This window comes from Rutilus rutilus, assembly GCF_951802725.1.
Source record: "Rutilus rutilus genome assembly, chromosome: 13".
Classification (NCBI taxonomy): Eukaryota; Metazoa; Chordata; class Actinopteri; order Cypriniformes; family Leuciscidae; genus Rutilus; species Rutilus rutilus.
Genome location: NC_140218.1, coordinates 21,687,916 through 21,710,193, shown reverse-complemented (window position 1 = coordinate 21,710,193; position 22,278 = coordinate 21,687,916). Strand labels below are relative to the sequence as shown.

General features: G+C 38.0%; 1 protein-coding gene across 6 annotated transcripts in view; it reads left to right on the top strand.

Moving 5' to 3' along the window:
• The window catches only part of rap1gapa (RAP1 GTPase activating protein a), a 75,941-nt gene that overhangs the window by 28,027 nt on the left and 25,636 nt on the right, over positions 1 to 22,278 (top strand). For all 6 annotated transcript variants that reach the window (XM_084428054.1, XM_084428052.1, XM_084428053.1 and 3 more), the window contains 6 exons: positions 1,007 to 1,100; positions 14,632 to 14,667; positions 16,802 to 16,849; positions 17,294 to 17,332; positions 17,457 to 17,642; positions 19,756 to 19,859. In XM_084428054.1, coding sequence (XP_084284180.1) covers positions 1,007 to 1,100; positions 14,632 to 14,667; positions 16,802 to 16,849; positions 17,294 to 17,332; positions 17,457 to 17,642; positions 19,756 to 19,859 — 507 coding nt within the window. The remainder of the gene's footprint in view (positions 1 to 1,006; positions 1,101 to 14,631; positions 14,668 to 16,801; positions 16,850 to 17,293; positions 17,333 to 17,456; positions 17,643 to 19,755; positions 19,860 to 22,278) is intronic.

The window sequence follows — 22,278 nt, the reverse complement described above, 5'->3', positions numbered from 1 at the left end:
CTGTCAGGGTAATTTTTTATGAAAACATTTAGCAAAGAATAAATTCACCAGCTGTCTTATTATGGATCATTCAGAGCCATTCTTTAGCTCACTTACATCGTCCTGAACCGTATTTAGCCTGCATTGTAATACAATCTGTTTCTCCTCAACTAAAGTATAATGGGAAATCTAATCATGGCCGCATGTCAAAACAATAGGAGTCTGAAAAAAAATGTGATTATACCAACCCCCGAATATTTTGCACATCACCTCTACAACTCCATGGAGCTTTGCACTGACAGAGAAACCTGCTAATCTAAATGCAAAAGCTTGCACAGAGGTGCTGACCGTACGGCCGTGTGGGTTGGGGGAGGGGGGGGGTTGTGATACAACTGTCATTATTCGGGCTATTACAATGCTAAAGCTTCCTCTGCTGTGACCCCATGGCCTCTGGCCATTTAGAGCAGTTATTCTCAAGTGATTTTGCATCAGGTCCCACATTGGACATTAAGTGGTAACTCATCGCAATACAAACATATTATATTATATAGGGGTGTATCGATATCCTCATGTTACGATTATATTATTAAATTGCATTGGCTAGATTTGCTACTGACAGATTAATTTGTGCTAAATAACTATAAAGATTGATTGGACAAGACAGCCTTTCATTTCAGCAACAAATTATATTTATTATATTATATTATATTATCTATAATGACAAATGCATTTGGGTATATGGGAACCATTTTCTTCCCTTTATAAAGTCAATAAGCTTTTTTGTAGGGCTGTCAAGTTAAGAGTAATTTAATGTGTTTTAATTATAAAAATAAATAACAAGGTGAAAATTAAGGCAATTAATCATTGACTGACAGGCCTAAACTATTTGCATTTCACATTGTTTTCCCTGCTGTGACCCTTTCAGAAGGTTGAGAACCATGTAGTTTTATTTTGTGGTGTAATTTGTGTATATGTGCACATGTGTACTGCTGAACAGAACTGAATTGAACTGTCTCCCTCATTACAGGAAACAGGATGGAGGAGAGCCTTGCATCTCTAACACACTAGATCCTTCACTGTTCCAGCCATCACTGCCCCACACCGGCCCTGCGTTCCTCAAGGTATCACAAAGCTCCTGCCAGCCTGCATGCTGAGAGTCCTTCCATCCTGCCAATGCTTGACTTCTGCTTGCTGAGTCTGTCTCACCTCCTCTGACCCATCTGCTACATTACTGTGAGCCTGTGCACAACTAATACTGATTTGCATGAGGCCAGTGTTTAGAGGGATGATTACGGACTTTTCTGATTGACATGCCATGCATTTAAATGAGAGTGATGTAATTAAATGTCAGATGCTATTAATTAACAAATGTCAGGCCAGTTTCTCAGTCACACCTCTTATTTCATGAGACAAACTAATGCCTGTCAAAATAGTATTGATTAGGAAAGGTCATTTATCCGTTGACAGCTAGTCAGTGACTTATAGCTCCAAGGATTCAGCTTTGTGAACTAAAACTGCTCACGTGACCCTTTAAGTAACAGTTCAAACAAAATGAAAATTCTATCATCATTTAATCAGCCTCATGTTGTTCCAAACCTGAATGGTATTAAACATTAAAGGAGATTTTTTTTTTTTTTTTTTACTCTTTTCTAAGTGGTTCCAATGATCAGGGAACTTTCCAGCTTCAAAACTTTCACACAAACACACACACACACACAAAACAATATTCCAAGTATTTTGAACCCATCCAATAGCTTTGTGCGTGAAACTGACTGAATGAAGTCGAAGTGAGCGGATCGAATAAGTGAGTGTGAAATCTGTGAATCATTCAGGTTGGTTTTGTGAACAAGATTAATTGATTCATTGTAAAGATCTGACTCAAAAGATTGATTCCTTAAATCACTACTTCTCTCATTAACTTTCATGAAGCAAAGAGACCTATGTTTCCAATGAAAAACGACTTCGGTTTTTGTTTCTCTCACAACGCTTTCTTATGACTCCAGAACATGGATGCAAGAAATTATCAAATTAATTTGTGATGCTTTAATTATGCTTTTTCTGCCATTTTGGAGGTTGAAAGCCACAGTTCTTTATTCACTTTCATCATACTGAAAATGGGCAGGATATTTGTAAAAAAATGCACCTTTGTTCCATGAAAGAAACAAATTCATTCAGGTTTGGATGCCACGAGGGCGAGTAAATGATGATGTAATTTTTAGTTTTGAGTGAACTAACCATTTCACTTTGTATATCCAAATGCCTTTTCTGAGGTGCATCACTACAATCAGTTCACCCAAAAAAATTCATACACAGATAGAGCATTTAAGCAGCTTCTAAAATATACCTTCAAGTGTTGAAGCTTCAGTGCTTGTGCTAATGACTTACGCAGCCAAACTTGTGACTCATGCATGAATTTCAACTGCATGGATGAACTTAAGCTGATGGAAAGCTAAAATCTATTTTTTAATAAGAAAAGAGTTTTTATTTTCATACTGAGCTACTGCACAAATCAAATATATTGCTTTTTTATATCTGCTGATCCAAAAATCGTCTATCACTCGAAACAGGGTCCTGAGAGAAATAATACAAGGGCCATTTAAACCCTTCTTTAAGTCAAATGTTATTAGTTTCACTGTTGAGCCATGTTTAGTTTGGAATTGTTTGTCGATGTTGGCGATTGTGTCCGATATGTTAGATATGAGGGTCAGGTTGTCAAAGCGCAGGGCTGAAGAATAAGATCCTTTGTGTGGTGTGTGTAGTGTGTGTAAGTAGTTTGAGTGATCTCGGTGTGTGTGTGTAGGAGATTTTAGGGCTTTTAAACTCGGTGAGCTCAGCTTGTGATTAAGAGGATAAAGTTCGGGTGATGTCAGAGTGCTTTAACTGCATCCACAATTCTGCAGCATAGCTTATAACACAACAGAGGGTAATCTCACGTGAATGAAATGGGAGAAAGAAATGAATGGAAAATGAAAAGAGTCTTTGGAGATCATGTCTAGTACATTTTTTTTGTTAGTCAATTAAATTAAAACAAAAATCGTATGAATTTTTGAGTCTACCCTATGGTAAATGGAAAAGAATGTGGAAAAGAAGCATCATTCCATATTTTCGAGGCAATTTTACTGCTCGTTATATGTTTATATTTTCTTGCTTGTGTTTATATTAAAAATTTTGGCCAAAAATGAACATTCTGTCATTACTCACCCCCATCATTCCAAACCTGTATGACTTTCTTTTTTCTGTAAAAATAAAAGTGTGTTGTTGTGGGTTTTTTTTAGTCAATGTTGTTGGTTTAACTTAAAAAAGTAAGCTGCCTGGTTGCTTTAAAGTGCCCCTATTATGCTATTTTTAAGTTTCCTAATGTTGTTTTGGAGTCTTCTATAACAGGTTTACATGCACCAAAGGTAAAAAAAAAGTTAAATTTTCTCATAAAATACATTTGCACATCACCACATTTTCATTTATTCTCAAACGACTCGTCAGATGAATCAATCTCTCTAAATCCCTCCTTTCCTCGAGCTACTCTGCTCTGATTGGCCAGATGGCTCAGTCTGTTGTGATTGGTCTACCGCGTACAGCGCGCATATCGAAAACAAAAACACCCATTGCCATAACAACGTCAGCTCTGCGTGTCCTGAGGCTTCCTACACCGTAAACTAAACGAACGAACAATGACGTCGGTTTTACCATAGCAATCCGAGCGCGAGTCCGATGATGAAACATTGGAAGAACTAGTTATTCAACCCGAACCGCCAACGCAAGGACGACTCGAGAAGGACGTTTCTCAGTGATACACTACTCAGTTTGAGGTACATTATGAGATGTTGCAACTGTAATTCCTCACCATCAGCGTTAACAAGTGCATGTCCATCAACAAACCGATTATTTTACTTGTACTTACTCATTTAGCAAGTATTTTTCTAATTTATTGCGGTGAACGTGGACATGCGGTGAACAGTGCATACATTAGCCGAGCTCTAGCGTGAATGACTGATGTAACATAAACCCACACAGAGACCCACACAATATGAAACTCAAAACTAAGTATTTTGAACACCATCTTTTAAGAGCAAGCGTTTTGCGAATCCTGCACTGAACTCCGAGATTTGAGAAGAAGTAAAATAAAGGGAACACAGCAAAAGTTTAGGATTATACTGCTGTGGTATCGTGGTAAACATGAATTTTAACCACTGGTTCTTCTCATGCTCGTCCTTGGGCAGTGAAAAAAAACTGGCTTTACCTTCACATTGTAGAGCACAGCGTCTTCTCGACATGATGCTATCCAGTATCCACAGGAATCAGCTGCAGTGTTTGAGGTTCAAGTTTTCCCTGGTGTCTGCAGGCAATATGCTAATGTTTCGTCTTGACGTCACAACGAAACGGCTTATGACCCGTTTGAAAAACAATCCATTTCATCGACTCTTACTTTTGAAAGACAATAACTTTATATACAGATTTAAAACTTTTCAGAATGTTTTCATTCACTTAGAACTATGTTACACACTACATGAAAGGTCATTTTCAAAAATCCATAAGTTCATTGAAATCAAAAATTTTAGTTAATACAGTGGAGTTTGGTTTAATAAATAGAAACTCAAAATATTGTGTTATCTGAAACACATTATTTATCTAAGTTGATTTGACAAAAAATTTAAAGTTGTGATAACAAATCATGAAAATATTATTTTACAGTATAACTAAACCTGTTTGGTTACCAACATTCTTAAGAATAACTTCTTTTGTGTTTAGCAGAAGAAAGAAAGTCATACAGGTTTGGAATGACATTTGACAATCTCTGACATTTGATTGCAGACGTGTGTACTGTATCTTCAGGAAATCCAGCATCGTTGACGTTGTTGAGATCTCTTATGAAGCTCTGAATAGGGCACACCTGACCTAAAATTATGGGATCTTTTTCTCAGGAGACAAAAGTCTCAATTTGCTCTCCATTCCTTCTCATTGTGAGAACATTCAAGATTATAAATAGATCTAAATTGTGCTTTTTCTGTTGGTTATGGGTTTACTTTGTGATTATTTGTCTCTTATTTGTACTTATTCTGTTGGTAATTTTTTCCCAATTCATCTGCATTTGGCAGGTTTATCAAAAAGTAAAATTTGGACCCTGCACATAAATAATATTTGACTTGAATAATTTTACAAATATCCACCAAGAGACGTGTTTGTGCAACTTTATAGTTGCAAAGCCAGGGCAGTTCTCCACTGGATTGTGCTTTGAGCAGTTTGATGTCATTTACATAAGAGACTGCCAAGTCAGAGAGGATTTTAGTTTTACGTGTCATCTAATTCTGACCCAGTGTGAGATGCAAGTCTTTTTTTTCACCTCTGACGTACATGCTGCAGGCCTGAGACGCCCTTCTGTGAGGCGCTGCTGTTTGAACGCTAATGGGAATGTCTCACCGTTCTTTTTTAATTGTTTCGAAAGCACAAAAAATTATAACACGCAGTAGCAACAAAGGCCTGCAGTGTTAGCGTGTGTTAGATCAGCTGTAAAACAAGGAGCATATGGGGCTGCCTGCTTGCATATGACACCCCTCTGCTGTAAAGAGAATGGACACTAGCAACTTATAACTGAGATGATTGGCAGCATCTGCGAAGATCTAAATGAAAATAAATGTCACAAACTCATGATGTGGAAAAGCTACAGTGCCTGTCTCACATTTCCTATTTCTTTCCCCAATAATTTCCTTTTGCTATCTAATCTCATAAAAACGTTGAAAAGCCCCAAAAAATATATATATAAAAAACCAAGATCCTATGTATCCATACAGGCCTGCGACACCGCTTGAAAAACACTGTTTTAGAAGATAGTGAGCTGCTCTGGAGAGAAGCCCTGCTTTTCTGCTAGTCTAATAGCAGCATCTTCTAAAGTTAGATTAATTTAGTTTAATTTGTGCTGAGCTGAGGATGGTCATGGACAGGACAGAGAGAGAGAGACTGACTAGAGAATCACATGAAGGGGATTATTAATTAAGGATTGGCCTGATTTCACAGTGGAGATAATGCCTCTGACATCCTTGTGCATCAGTCCAGTAAGCCCATCAGTATGCCTTTCTCTCTCTGAGCTCTGTTGAAAGACAGGAGATTTTTCTCCTCATGTTTGTCAAACAAAGTTTCAGTGAAGTCCACTTTGATCACCCCTTGTGCAGATATGACTTTCAAAAAAAGAAAAAGAACTTTCTCCTCAAGAAACAGTGGATGTACATTCATTACATTCAGACTAACTTCAATTTTCGGAGCCATATTTGCTTTTACAAGCAAATCGCGTGATCAATGGTTGTAACCAGAAAGTTTCCGCTAAATTTTTATCTTCATTATCATTTTGAGCATTCAATTATCAATTGTTTTATCTTTTGGAATGTAACCTAAAGCTTATTTTGATTGAAGTGTATTTGCACTATCATGTTCAAAAAAGAAATGCCATTGCTTTGATATTTTGTTATATAATGCAATGACATTCTGTGTATAAAGTGGCGAAAGTTTGGAAAGAAGTTTAGAGCTTACCCAGGTTTTATTTATTTAATCAAAAATACAGAAAAAACAGTAATTGTAAAATATTATTAAATATTAAAGTAATTGGTTTCTATTTTAATACATTTTAAAATGTAATTTGTGATGACAAAGCTGAATTTTCTGCATCATTACTCGAGTCTTCTGTGTCACATGATTCGGTAACACTTTAGTTTAGGGTCCAATTCTCACTATTAACTAGTTGTTTATTAACATGCATATTACTAGGATATTGGCTGTTTGTTAGTACTTATAAAACACATATTAATGCCTTATTCTGCATGACCATATTCTACATCCCTTAATCCTACCCAATAACTAAATTTAACAACTGTCTTTCTAAATGTTTGTTAATAGTGAGAATTGGACCCTAATCTAAAGTGTGACACATGATCCTTCAGAAATCATTATAATTTGCTGATTTGTTGTGCAAGAAAAATGTTGGTCTGATTATTTGTCCAAAAAAAAAAAAAAATCCATTGGTATATTTTTGTTGTTATTTGGCTGAGGCTAAAACAGGGATAACCATACCAGCTCTTTATCATTTCTTTTAAAATGTAGTCACAATGTCTCTTTAAGACCAGTTAAATAGATTTGTTCATTTCTGCTGATCCCTGGAGGCATTTCCATTTCCAAATCCACTCACTGACTTTAAGCTTTATTAGAATAGACTGGCAGTTCTGTCTGGCAGGTTGGCATGAATCATAAATAACTATGAAAAAAAAAAAAAAATCCTCAGAACATTTTGGAAAAATCTTCTACTCACTTTAATCTCAACAGTAAGTCACTATAGTTCAACCCAAATGTGCTGATTCATCTGTTTGCATAGCCATAAACTAACAAAGATTTATTTCTGGGTATATTTGAGCTATTTATACCAGTCAGTTTTTTTGTACAATTAATTAAGGATTGGACAATTTACTGTCCACCTCTTGTAAAATATATGATTATTCAGCATCTTCAATGAGTCCAAGCTATGCGAGAAGATTAGCTTACATTGAGACCTAATTAATATATTCATGATCTTAGTCTTTTTAGAACATTTTGTTCCAATGCAAAGTCAGTATTACTTTTGATTATAAAAAGGCAGTTACTGATCAAACAAGGTTGTTACATTTTAAATAGATCAAATATTTTAGTGTATGTATCAGTGGTTCCTGGAAATGTTGTGAATTGCTTTTCAGGAAAAAGTCATTAATGATCATTGGGCAGGCTCTGCTGAAATCTCCAAACAGAGTAGAAGTGTTAAAGGCCGATCAGAGTTTAAACAGGACAATTCACTCAAATAATGATGCCAGGCAAATTAACAACAGCCGCTGACATACAGTAATAAGCTGTCAGTCTTGCATCTCTCCTTTACACCCTCTGAAACATCGTTCATCATACTTTTCTGGCAAGCCTATACTAATTGCACACTTAGGTGACAGCGTGCTTTATTTGAGATTTTGTCCCAAGACTCAGCGGTCAAATTAGCTATAGGATGGCCTCTTGCATGTTGATCACCTAGGCATTACTTCGCTTTAGCCAAACTCATGTCTTTACCTTTATAAACTATTCTGAGATCAGAAGAACAATTTTTAGTTTGATAATGTGGCACAAACCTGTGCACAAAGAGAAAATGTCAACATTGATCAACTGTTTCCTCACAAAAGTCTGTGTACTGAATTCATTGTATTGACAGGTGAACGTGATTTCACAGAGTGCAACATGTTCCAGAATCTTTGTTGATCCTGGAACAACATTCTAATCAACTAATCAGATTTGAGGGATAGGTTTACAGTTAATGTGAAATATAGGCTTACAATCAGGATTAGGTGCTCCTACATAAGTATTATTCACCATTTCATTATTTCCCCCTGATTTTAGGGATAAGTAATGGGTAGGGTAAGGTGTAGGGGTATGAATAGGGTTAGGACAAAACATTTTGGACAGAGATGTTGTTCCTGGATCAACAACTTATGTTGATCCAGGAACATGTCTTACTTGGCAAAATCACAATGAATGACATCCATAAAAGAAAACAACCCTGGTTGAAAAAGTGGCCTTGTCTTCTGGTCTCCAGTCACACACCAGACTAGAAGTGCTACGCCGTACCTCAGACATCTCACAGGTAGCACACACCAGACACGTCGTTCTGTACTCATGATCTCAAATTCAAGATGTCAGACTAAAACAGTAGATCTAATCAGAACTAAATCAGTAATTATAATTTTAAAGGGCACCTATTATGCAAAATTCACTTTTGAACATAAATGTGTGTGGCCAGTGTGTGTACACAACCACCCTATAATGATAAATTTCACCCACTGCTATTTTTTAAAAATCCCCATAAATCATAAGCACTGTCTCAGAACAAGCCGTTCGCAGATTATGGGCAAAGTGACGTCAATTTGCACAAGCCCCTCCCACAACTGTTGATGGACACTGGAGTTTTAGCATAGACCCCGCCCTGAGTGAGCTGTACACAGTCCGCCATTGTCCGCGGAGCAGCTGTAGACAAGAATGTCTCCCAAGCAACTGAGGTGTTTTGTTGTTGGATGTAAGAATGAATATAGCAGTCTTAATTTACTCCCGTTGTTACTCGAGGATGGATCTGTACCAACTGTTCGTGATCCAGCTTACGGTCTCTGGAGTGATAGGACTAACTTTACTGCTAACTGCAGTAATGAAAGGGAGAACGCGCACAGTTCATCTGAGTCGTTTTACGGATATAAAGTTTACCAGTTTATTAAGCACACCCATATATTTGTTTACTGTTAATTAACAAGTGTTTTTGTGTAATTCGCTGTTTATGTTGATGATAATGCAAGGGAGAGAGAATTTAATGCGCACTTCTTGTACTGTGTTTATTCAGCTCTTACGGTGATTTTTTGACGTTTCATCTTTTGTGTGAAGTACAATAAACTACATAAAACTCATCAGTATATTTTTGGCCATCATTCGGACGGGGTCTAAGTTACTCTGCTACAGCATGCTTGTATTATTCGTGGATAAAAGCAAGATGACAAATAAGTTATAACCGTAATTAAACAAAACTATACCTGTTCTATCTCCATACAGCATATATTCTCTGGCTCTGTGGGCATTATTGTCCTCACCGCTGCTGAGAGTTTCTGTTCTGATATTTTCATTCCGTGAGATGAGATTGTCTGCCACCGGAGCACGAGCTCTTGAAGCTCTGCCCTCTGTGCCGGGAGCAGCAGCTCATTTGCTTTTAAAGGGATACACACTAGCCTAGAAATCTAGACGCACCCTGGCAGCAGCAAAATTTATTTTGCAGCCAGTGTGGTCTAGCAACTCTCCGTTGACTTTCGAGCTGGAAAAACCAAACTCAGGTCAGGCCAATCACATGGTGTATAGAGTAGGCGGGGCGGGCTTAACATAATGACGACAACTTGAAAACAAAGAATGGCTGCTGCTGCTGCTGGCGAACAGCGGTCTTTCGAATAGGCTTTGGCCGCGATTCTGGAGGACTTGGAGTTAAGCTTTTCTTTGAGAAAAGAGCAAAGAACGGCACGGCCATTTAAAAAAAAGGAAGATGTGTTTGGAGTTTTGCCGACTGGATACGGCAAAAGTTTAATATACCAACTAGCCTTCTTTGTTGCTCTGAATGGTTGTAGCGCTATCCTATTGCGTGCAGAGGGATTTTGAGAGACAACCGTTTATCCTGCCCATCGGATTGAACCGTGCCAATGGTGAGTTGCCAGACCTAACATCTTGATGTAGGTCTCAGGTTTGCCAGGCTAGATACACACACAAAAATGAATACCCCCAAAAAGTGGCAATTTAAACATGCTGTAAAAAATTATCTGTGGGGTATTTTGAGCCAAAGCTTCACATACACACTCTCGGGACATCAGATACTTATTTTACATCTTGTAAAAAGGGGCATAATAGGTGTCCTTTAAAGACATGATGCTTCTTATCCTTTACGCTTTGTTATGCTAATGTAAGATGCTCCTGGTTGGAGGACATCGTTTAATAATCATAACCCGCCAAATTGGCTAGTAAGTTAATACGTGTTACACACCACGACTGATTGTTTCATACATTTGGCAGGTTGGCGGGTATTAATTTCAAACCCTGGTTACAATGTTGCACTAGGTTTTGGAACAGAGTTGACGAGTCAGTACGACTCTGCTCAGGCTTGTCTGACTGAAAGAGAAAAGATCCAAGCTCAGCTCAGTTTTATCCTGATCCCCTCCCAGTGACAGAAAGGAAAAGTACAAGACGGAGAGAAAGCTAATTCTGTAGGTATGCAACGTCTCTTCCACAACTCAGTGTTCCCTGAGAAAGGAAAGACTCCAGAGCACCTGGAGTTAAAGGATCTTAATGCCTAAATACACAATTAGACTTCAGGTTACAGACATGCACGCACCTCCCAGAGTACACACTGCAGTCTATTGCTGCCCTGCTGGAGTTTTCTCACTTTATTGACATGGAACTTGCTGGAGCTCTCTGGGCTGAATGTTTTTTGTCACTTCTGAGGACAGAGGACTTTGTAGCTTTGCAGCCTCCACACCATATTTTGCTTTTTGACGTAGAAAATTTCAAATAGAGGTTTTGGATTTGACTTTTTTAAAAATGGCTAAAAGTCAGAATGCACAGCTCAACTGCACTCCACTGCAAGTGACAGTTACTCACTGGAAAAGACCTGATGGAGTAAGTATGTGAAATCTGCAGTCTAAACAAAAATATTACATTGGATATATGCTGGGAGGTTAAGATCTGGTTTTGCAACAGTGTTCGAGTTCATAGTTAATCCTGTGCAGCAAAATATTGCTAAAACCAACAGCAAGTAAACTGTAAAATAAATTATTTTACTTTTAATAACTGATTATGAGTGTGAAGAGAGCAGGATATATTTGATTTGTGCAAGTTCTGGCATCTCAGGATATATTTCATGCTTACCTGACACATTTGCATGTTCTTACAGAAAAATATCAAAGGTTTTCCTTTTCCTTGTGCAGCAATTTTTAATGCAAGCAAGAAAAGAGAAAATGGATTTTCTTCCATCACTGACAGAGCTGCTATCAGTGTAAACTGACATGCACTATAATTTTGCTGCAGATTTATTTTTTCAAGGCTAATCACTGTCCGTCATATTCAGTTACCTTTTTATCTTAAGATCAAATGGATTTTGCCTTTTTAAAACGGTCCTCACATCCATACATCTGCTATATGATTCAAAAGATTAAATGTTTTTCCCCCTATGTTGCAGTGCAGGTTAATATATGTAATATATATATATAACAATATTATACTGTATTATAATTTCATTATATTTATAATATTTCTGTAATCCAATAGATGTTTGTTCATCTGTGGATGTTTGTTTAGGGAGGATACTAATTACTGTATACCATAAAGTGCACATGATTCAGAGTTTAGTAGTATTATTAAATTACTTTACAATCTGATGTTTGGTTAGTCATTTGGCTAAAGAGGCCCTTTGGTAATGTGTTTGTGGTGCAGGACTCTTCTGACCTCGTGTCAGTGGTATTTCACCTGACGTGGTTCAGTTTCCTGAAGTTTGTTTTCAAGACAGCAGTAGGGTTTGTTTGCTGATGGTGGAGGACTCACACAATGTACTCAACAATATGCTACAGGACACAAAGTATTTGTTCAAGACTGTGAGAAATTCATCCAGTCAACAATCTCCACAGATCGAAGATAATTGTTTCCACTCACGTTCATATTGTCTTTGGGTCCGTCCCAAAGGCTGGACAGAACTCTACTGTCTGTGTCTTGGAAGTTTTCCAGGCTAGAATAAGCTCACTAGAGTCACATCAGCTGTCAGTAGATAAGAACATGCTTGTGGGAATCAGTCAAAATAAATAATGAGAAGTTTTAGGAAACAAAATAAGTGCATTTGAGATGTAGAAGTTAAATATTATTAATGTGCCATGGATTTCAATAATTTCTGCTTCTGTGTCATATTGCTAATTGGCATATGCACATGGGAAATGATTACAAACTACTACAACAGCCAATTATATCCAATTATAATTTTATGCAATTATAATAAACTTCATAGCTACAAAGACAATCAGCTATAAGCTTTTTATTTTTTATATATTTTTTTATATGAGAGCTGTTATGTATCTCTATACATTTTCTCCATCTAAAAATCATGCTGCCATTGGGCTAAAGAGGAAATGCCAGTTCCACTGTCTTCTGCATGAGTTAGGCCAAAACTAACGTTGCCACCAGCCAATATTGAATGTACTTGGCCGTAATAAATCATGGAAGGATCCAAAACTTCATACTCCTAAAGAAGGCTGTGTTACTGTTAAAGTGCCCCTATTTTAAAGGTTCCTAATTTAGTTTTGGAGGTCTCCTACAATAATGTCTACAGGCATCCAAGATAAAAAAAAACACTTAAATTTATCATACTATACATTGCATTATCACCTCTTTTCTTGCAGTGTAATGGTTCAAACAAGGATTCGGTCTCTCTAAATCCGTCTTTTCTGAGAGCCTACTCTGCCCTGATTGGTCAGATGGCCCAGTCTGTTGTGATTGGTCTACAGCTCACAGCGTATGTCAGAAACAAAACAACCATTACCATATCTGAATTTCAGCTCTGGAGCTTCCTCAGCATTTGTATGCACAGAGATACAAACAGTAACAATGTTGTCGGTTTGATCATATCAATTCAAGCCCGAGTCCTCATCCTTTGGAAGTGCATGCAAAGTGGATTTGCTCTCACAGTGCAGAAAACAGCATCTTCTCAACATGTAAACAACACAAATCAAACTCTTCCAGGCCCCAGCTACAACTAGTGTTTGAGAGCGGGTCAAAGTACACATAGTTTGTGGGCAGCAAATAAAGACCATAGGCTAGCATTATGCAAATTGTTCGTAAATGATGTAGGAATTACTGACGACTCGTTTCGGGCAGTTCAGAATCGGTTCTCTCCTTTGGGAGACAATAACTCTATTTATTGTTCACTTTGATTTTTGAAAGTTTGCAGCCCTTTTACATTCACAAATAGCTACTGTACATTACACAGCACATGAAATGTAATGTCTGAAAAAGCATAATAGTGGCACTTTAAAATCTGTATTGTGTGGAAAAAACTTTCCATCCCATTAAAAATACTTTTATATGAGTTTACTTATATAAGTTAGTTGATAAAGTTAACTGGCTAATAAAATGCAGTTTTTTGTAAGTCAGAGTATGGCTGCAGTCTGAGTACTTTAAAGGAACACACCAACTTTTTGGGACTTTAGCCTATTCACCATATCCCCCAGAGTTAGATAAGTCCATTCATACCCTTTTCATCTCCGTGCGTGCCGTAACTCTGTCTGACGCACCCACCGCTATAGCCTAGCTTAGCACAAAGACTGGAGGTAAATGGCTTCAGCTAGCATACTGCTCCCAATAAGTGACAAAACAACGCCAACATTTTCCTATTTACATGTTGTGATTTGTATAGTCACAGCGTGTACAAATAACAAGGTCACATGAGACACAGCCATCTTCTAACGGTATACATACTGGGAACTATATTCTCAGAAAGCGAAGCACTGCTACTTCGGCGGAGTGATTTACTCCAACTCTGAATGAACTCTCTGCTTCTCACCACGGGGCTTCTCAGGTGCTGCGAGCAAATCACTCCGCCCAAGTAGCAGTGCTTCGCCTTCTGAGAATATAGTTCCCAGTATGTATACGGTTAGAAGATGGCTGTGTCTCATACTGTTATTTGTACACGCTGTGACTATACAAATCACAACATGTAAATAGGAAAATGTTTGCGTTATTCTGTCATTTATTGGGAGCAGTATGCTAGCTGGAGCCGTTTACCTCCAGTTTTTGTGCTAAGCTAGGCTAGCGGTGGGTGCGTCAGACAGAGTTACGGCACGCATGGAGATGAGAAGGGTATGTATGGACTTATCTAACTCTGGGGGATACTGTGAATAAGCTAAAGTCCCAAAAAGTTGGCGTGTTCCTTTAAATGATGAGAGATATGTGAGATATTTTCATTAGGTGTGTGTATTCGGCACTACAGTGTGTCGTGTGTGTTGTCAGCCACACCCCTCTCACATCATGAGAATGTAATCTAGGGGTCAACTCTGAACTCATCTCATCTCATTTCATCTCATCTCCTCTCCTTTCTTCCAGACTACTGATTTATTTGAAATGATTGAGAAAATGCAGGTAATGTGTTTCTTTTACTTTTCTCGTTTTTTCCTCCCCTCTGCCTTTCATCTTTGATGTAGATACTTTCATTAACCCCTGAATCAGCTGTCTTCACTAGCTACATAGTTGCGCTTGCATGTCTTTTGCTGTAGTTGAAGGTCATCCCAGTAAATAATGAGGACATTTATTCATTAAAAACCATAAGGATGACCCCGGGGCCAGTCATTTAACCAACCAGCACTGCATTGACACTATACTGTATCTTGCTCGTTGTTCATGTGCATGTGAAAACGTTTGTTGTTGCAAACAACATTGCTCATATCAATATAAAAAATATATGATTTTTAATTATAAATCTGATTGCATTGCAATTATTGCAAACTAAACCTAATTTACGTAGTTTTTAATTTGCAATTTGGATTGTTGTGTTAAATTAAAAATACTGTATAACCCTTTTTTGAAACAAGTAATTTTTTATTCTTTTATGGGGGAAGTTAAAGTTATATTTATTTATTTATTTATTATAAATACATATTACAAAAAATATATTTATATTTGGGCCCTGCAGTTGCCAAATCTACAATGAGAACATGATTTGAATTTGTGGAGAACAAATTAGTCCCTATCTACGGTGATTAAATACAAGATCCTGCTGTTGAGTACACAGAGACATATTGAGTCATTTGATATTATTTTTGTTATCTCTAATTTAGGACAGACAGATGTCTAACGACAAAAAGTGCACTATATGCACCTTAATGTTTCAGAGAACAATATGACATTGAAAATGGATCTGATTTACTGTTAGGTTGCTTCTGGATGACATTATAAAAGTAAAAGAGAAGCTCAGCTAGATGTGCAGGATGTTTTAAACGACAAATGTGCTGGTATGTATATCACAGTTGGTCTGCTGGAATTCGTCATCAAATAGATCAGAAATGTGATCTCTGTTGCATCTCAGTGCAGCATTTCAAATCTACAGCAGTTATCAGTAGAATCATATTCAGCCCTGAGAGGGTTTCTTTTTTTAATCTTCAGCATTTTAGTTAAAGAAGTGGAGAAATGATTTGATATTTGCTACTTCAGGATGTTATATTTTGTATAATGGCTGTAAATAGCCTTGCAAATATTTGAACGTCTTTTCCCTGCACGCTCACAATCGTGTTTTGATCTTGTGTTCCCGTCTGCCATATTCATAAAACCTGATTAAAGAGAATAAAAAACAGTTCATTGTCTAAGACTGATCTAATATAGATCTATATAAATATGCTCTTTTAAAATATCGTTTAAATGCATGTGAGCTTTCTTTTAAAAAGATTTTATGGTCTTTCATAATCTTTTTTTATGAATGTCCCATTATGTCGTTTAACTTTTTTCATGCATTCTTTCCCCTGGCGATTGCCTGTTTTATCCTTGCACTGATGTTTAATCTCGTGTGGATAATTTTAGTCTGTTTTTTATTAATTGCATAATATTTTCTTGTAAATCACACTTTTAATGTGAAATAATTTCTCAAAATGTATTGTTTTTTTTCCCAGACCTCTTTAAGTACAAATTACATTACAATAATAACATTAATTAATATATTTTAATTTTGCTATAAGGGAATTTGCTAAGATTGTATTGTTCCGCTAATTGCAGCTCATATAAGCCAAATTTGCAAACATTGACAAATAATGACAATTCATTATTATATTGGTAGCACTTTATTTTACAGTCCTGTTCCCCATGTACATACAATGTACTTATTATAGTAATTGTAATAACTAGGTACTTACCCTAAACCTAACCTTAACCCATAGTTACCTTTTATTACCAAGTACTGTTTTAGGTGAATATCCTGTAAGTACATGTTGATGCACGTGCTGTAAAATAGTGCAACCATTACGTTAATTTAAATACTCCATGTTTCGTGCCAAAATGCATGCATAGAAGTGAATTGCTCCTAGGAATGATAATCCCATTGTGTCTTTCTTAAGATGTATATTCTTGTAATTTATAAACTGATATTTCCTTTTCTTTTTTAAAAGGCATAAAAGTATTATCAGATTCCTCTTCCTGAGTAGATCTAACCAAAGTGCTATTTTTGCTTTCACACGTGGGCTGACAGGGCTGCTATAGGGCTGACAGATTCTCTCTTTTTATCTTTCAGAGCAACAGAATGGACGAGCAACGAAGCACTCTTCCTCCTCCTCTCAAAGTACGTTCACCTCACCGGCTCCCTTTTGTCCCTGCACACACACACACACTCACAATAATACAAAACACGTATTGTCTGAAGGCCACGGGCTGCTGTTTTATCTGCGGGCAGACGGCTTCAAATAGAAGAGCTGGTTATCAGTCAAGCTGGTGCATCTAGTTTTCAAAGACATCCGTAGCCCACTTTCCCTTGCACTAATGGAACTGCAATCAAATAAGATTAGCTGGTGCTGAGCAATATTCTCTGGCCTGAGGCCTCAGTGCCTGTAAAGAATCAAACCGATTGTACCATATACAGTTAGTGAGTTATTTCTCTTAAATAAACCAGCAGATGAGCAAGCAGTGTATTTTTTGCTCCATGGGTCATTGGAGTTTAAAAAAACGGTCTGTTGCAACTAAATGAATCCACTGCATAATTAATGTTTTGAACATCATTTTGTTACAGACTGAGGAAGACTACATTCCTTACCCCAGCGTCCATGAGGTAAACCAGTTCAAAATAAAGAGCTGACAGAAATTGTTATTGCAGTCGTATTCTCAGTGGAATTTATTGCGGGCTTGCACGATTGACTGTCAACGTAATTGTTTTTCTTTGCTGTCTCTGTCAGGTTCTCGGCAGACAGAGTCCATTTCCCTTGATTCTGCTGCCCCAGTTTGGTGGTTATTGGATCGAAGGGACCAATCACGAGCTGAGCAATGGGATTGACCCGGAGCAGCTCCTGTCTCCCACCTCACGTTTCAAACTGGAGTGCAACACCACAGCTAAGATCTACAGGAAACATTTTCTGGGCAAAGTAAGGATTTATTTAAACAAAGTAATAGTTCAGCCAAAAGTGGTTAATCATGTCATCATTTACTCACCTTCATGTCAGTAGAAAACTGTATGACTTTCTTTCTTGCATGGAACACAAGAAGTGAATTTTCTAATTAAAATAAAAATGCCAAAAATATCACTGTAAAACTGTCATAAAATAGTCCATTCATGTATTATATTTCCATATGCACTATATGTTTCAGGCACTATATTAATACACTATGGGCCCTATTTTAACGATCTGAAACGCAAGTGTCAAAGCGCAAAGCACAAGTAACTTTGTGGGCGGGTCTTGGCGCTGTTGCTATTTTCCCGGCGGGATAAATGACTCTTGCGCCTGGCGCAAATCTAAAAGGGGTTGGTCTGAACTTGAAGTAGCTTCATTATTCATAAGTGTGGTTTGGGCGTAACGTGAAATAAACCAATCAGAGCGACATTTCACATTCCCTTTAAGAGCAGGCGCGCTTGTTCTAAAGCGGATTCCTATTATAACGGTGGATTTGCCAGGCGCACGACAGGAGCGGTTCAAGGCCGAGGAGACCGACGTTCTCGTCAGGGACGTTGGGGATGGAGAAACACACCCAAATTAACTTCGGTTAAACAGGCGTATGATAATTTGAGTAAATGTGTAAGCTAGATGTATTCTTTTATAATAAAATGTCTATCTATCTATCTATCTATCTATCTATCTATCTATCTATCTATCTATCGTAATAATGTATGATTTGCAAAAATGATAACTGCTGCGTCTGTGTGTAGATGAGAGAATCAAAGTGTATGCGCGTTGTGCACACGCTACATTGATTAAGGCCAAGCATGCGCCCTTAAAATAGCATATGAATAACATGCGCAACGCGCCACTGACTTTAAACTGTTTTTTTTTTCGGTTAGTGGCGCAATTGTTTTCTAAACCTGTAAAATAGCATGAGGGACCGTTTGCGCCGGAACACGCCTCCTCTTTGCGCTGAACCGCCCCGGGGAGCGCAAGTGTATTTCTTAGTTAACCGACGTGCATCTGTGGAGGGAAAAGTCCGCTTTGCGCGGGTGCAAAATAGGAATGATACATGCGTCGGTGTACAACGTCAATTGCGCTGGGTGCAAGATAGGGCCCTATAAGTTTGCACTAAAGACATTTGATAGCTTTGTGAGAGGAACAGCTTGATAATTATTAATAAGTCATTATTAACTGCAAATCTGCCCTAGCTCTACTCGGCATGTTTTTGAGGGTGTTTACACTTTAGTTTTAGTTTGATTAAAAGAAACTCTAGTGTGATTGCTCTGTTAGTGCAGCTCATTTGAATAAATGTGAACGCTGCCATCCGAACCCTGGTGCGCACCAAACGAGCGGAACGAGACCCACCATTCCAGGGGGTATTGGTCCGCTTCCAAGCGAACTTTGGTGCGGTTCGGCTGTAATATGAATGCAAAATGGACCACAGACATTTACACGTTTTATAAGTTCTCAACTGATAAAAATACCATCATATGTACGTACATACAGCGACTGCATTTAGCCCGGCAAACAGCATAGGTTTGGATGTTCCTTTGCAAAATATACGTCATCAAAGCTGTTTTTTGTTTTATATTTTTAGGGTCAGTGTTGAAAATGACAGTGGGAATGGAGCGAACCAGGACTATCATTTTCTTTTTTTTGGTCCAGGCCAAAATAAATCAAGAGAACAACTTATATTTCAGTTTTTTTATCACACAACTCGTGTGACTTCAGAAGACTTTGAATATAGCTCACAAAATTAGTGTCGAAAATGCATAGAAAAAGCTAAACATTCAGAATGGAACCACTCATCTATCATTTGAATAAGTTTCAATGATATAATTGTTAGCAAATGTAACCTAATTACATAGAGCAATGTGACACTGCAGCAGCCAGACATAATGAAGATTTATTAGGTTTAGCTTCAATGGGTGTAATGTATTCACATCTAATATCCATTATAAATTAGACTAATGTGCATAAAGAAGTGGTCGGTTAGCCCTTAGGTTTGTGGGGGAGTGTTGAGACTAAAAACTGAGATGAGTTTGCAAGTGTGAAGATGAATGAACGCTCACAGCTTCGCCTTCTGCTCCTTCATTAGGAACACTTTAATTATTATACAGTGGACAGTGCCCTGGGCCACCTGGTGTTCTCCATGAAATATGATGTTATCGGGGACCAAGAGCATCTCCGTCTCATGCTCAGGTATGACCTTTTCCTTTCCTCTTTTTTGTTCTCCATCCATTCTAGATTGCTTCTCTCTTCCCCCAAATCAATCATTTTTCTCCTGGCCTCATGTCCTGCCAAATGTCTTTATCGTGTGGATGAGGAGGGCTAATGAAGGGCTTAGTTTCTGGCACAGCTCCACTACTTTGTTTTGAAATTTGGCTTTTACTGTGGACATTAAAAAGAACACACTGAATGTTTCCTGGGACCCACAATAAAACCTCTTTTCTCGCAGATTAAACAGGCCAAATGTACACGGCACCCTCATTTCCGCATTAGGCACCAGATGGACAATATAGGCCAATGTGTGTGGGTTGAGGGATGGCAGCAGGATGTTCTTGTTATCAAATCCATGTGACACATTTAATGATGCCACAATGACACTGAGTTTGGAGCGGTTAATAAGTGTTACTGTTGTAGGTCTGGGCTGTGTTTTTGAACTGCCAGGGAAAACAAGAAACATATATTTTTTTCTTGCTTTATAAGCCTCACAAAATTATGCTTTATTTCATGCCTAATACAAGAACAAACAATTTGTTAATGGGGTAAAAATATATATATTTAATTAATTTAATTAATAAATTATATATACATGAAAACGTGTTATTTTGTGCAAAATTTGATTTTCAAATAAATGTGTCTTTTTACATTTAAGTTTTGCTATTTATGCCTAAAACAATTTGTTGTCAGTGTGGTAAGAAAAGTAAATTATACATACAGTGGGGAGAACAAGTATTTGATACACTGCCGATTTTGCAGGTTTTCCTACTTACAAAGCATGTAGAGGTCTGTAGGTATCATAGGTACACTTCAACTGTGAGACACAGAATCTAAAACAAAAATCCAGAAAATCACATTGTATGATTTTTAAATAATTAATTTGCATTTTATTGCGTGACATAAGGTTGATCACCTACCAACCAGTAAGAATTCCGGCTCTCACAGACCTGTTAGTTTTTCTTTAAGAAGCCCTCCTGTTCTCCACTCATTACCTGTATTAACTGCATCTGTTTGAACTCGTTACCTGTATAAAAGACACCTGTCCACACACTCAATCAAACAGACTCCAACCTCTCCACAATGGCCAAGACCAGAGAGCTGTGTAAGGACATCAGGGATAAAATTGTAGACCTGCACAAGGCTGGGATGGGCTACAGGACAATAGGCAAGCAACTTGGTGAGAAGGCAACAACTGTTGGCGCAATTATTAGAAAATAGAAGAAGTTCAAGATGATGGTTAATCTCCCTCGGTCTGGGGCACCATGCAAGATCTCACCTCGTGGGGCATCAATGATCATGAGGAAGGTGAAGGATCAGCCCAGAACTACACGGCAGGACCTGGTCAATGACCTGAAGAGAGCTGGGACCACAGTCTCAAAGAAAACCATTAGTAACACACTACGCCGTCATGGATTAAAATCCTGCAGCGCACGCAAGGTCCCCCTGCTCAAGACAGCGCATGTCCAGGCCCGTCTGAAGTTTGCCAATGACCATCTGGATGATCCAGAGGAGGAATGGGAGAAGGTCATGTGGTCTGATGAGACAAAAATAGAGCTTTTTGGTCTAAACTCCACTCGCCGTGTTTGGAGGAAGAAGAAGGATGAGTACAACCCCAAGAACACCATCTCAACCGTGAAGCATGGAGGTGGAAACATCATTCTTTGGTGATGCTTTTCTGCAAAGGGGACAGGACGACTGCACCGTATTGAGGGGAGGATGGATGGGGCCATGTATCGCGAGATCTTGGCCAACAACCTCCTTCCCTCAGTAAGAGCATTGAAGATGGGTCGTGGCTGGGTCTTCCAGCATGACAACAACCCGAAACACACAGCCAGGGCAACTAAGGAGTGGCTCCGTAAGAAGCATCTCAAGGTCCTGGAGTGGCCTAGCCAGTCTCCAGACATGAACCCAATAGAAAATCTTTGGAGGGAGCTGAAAGTCCGTATTGCCCAGCGACAGCCCTGAAACCTGAAGGATCTGGATAAGGCCAAAATCCCTGCTGCAGTGTGTGCAAACCTGGTCAAGAACTACAGGAAACGTATGATCTCTGTAATTGCAAACAAAGGTTTCTATACCAAGTATTAAGTTCTGCTTTTCTGATGTATCAAATACTTATGTCATGCAATAAAATGCAAATTAATTACTTAAAAAACATACAATGTGATTTTCTGGATTTTTGTTTTAGATTCCGTCACTCACAGTTGAAGAGTACCTATGATAAAAATTGGCTTCTGCATGCTTTGTAAGTGGGAAAACCTGCAAAATCAGCAGTGTATCAAATACTTGTTCTCCCCACTGTATATATATATACACTACACAGTCAAACACAAAATTATTCAGACACCATATAGTTTTTGATATTTTTTTACTAGTGGGTGCAGGACACTATAGTTAATTT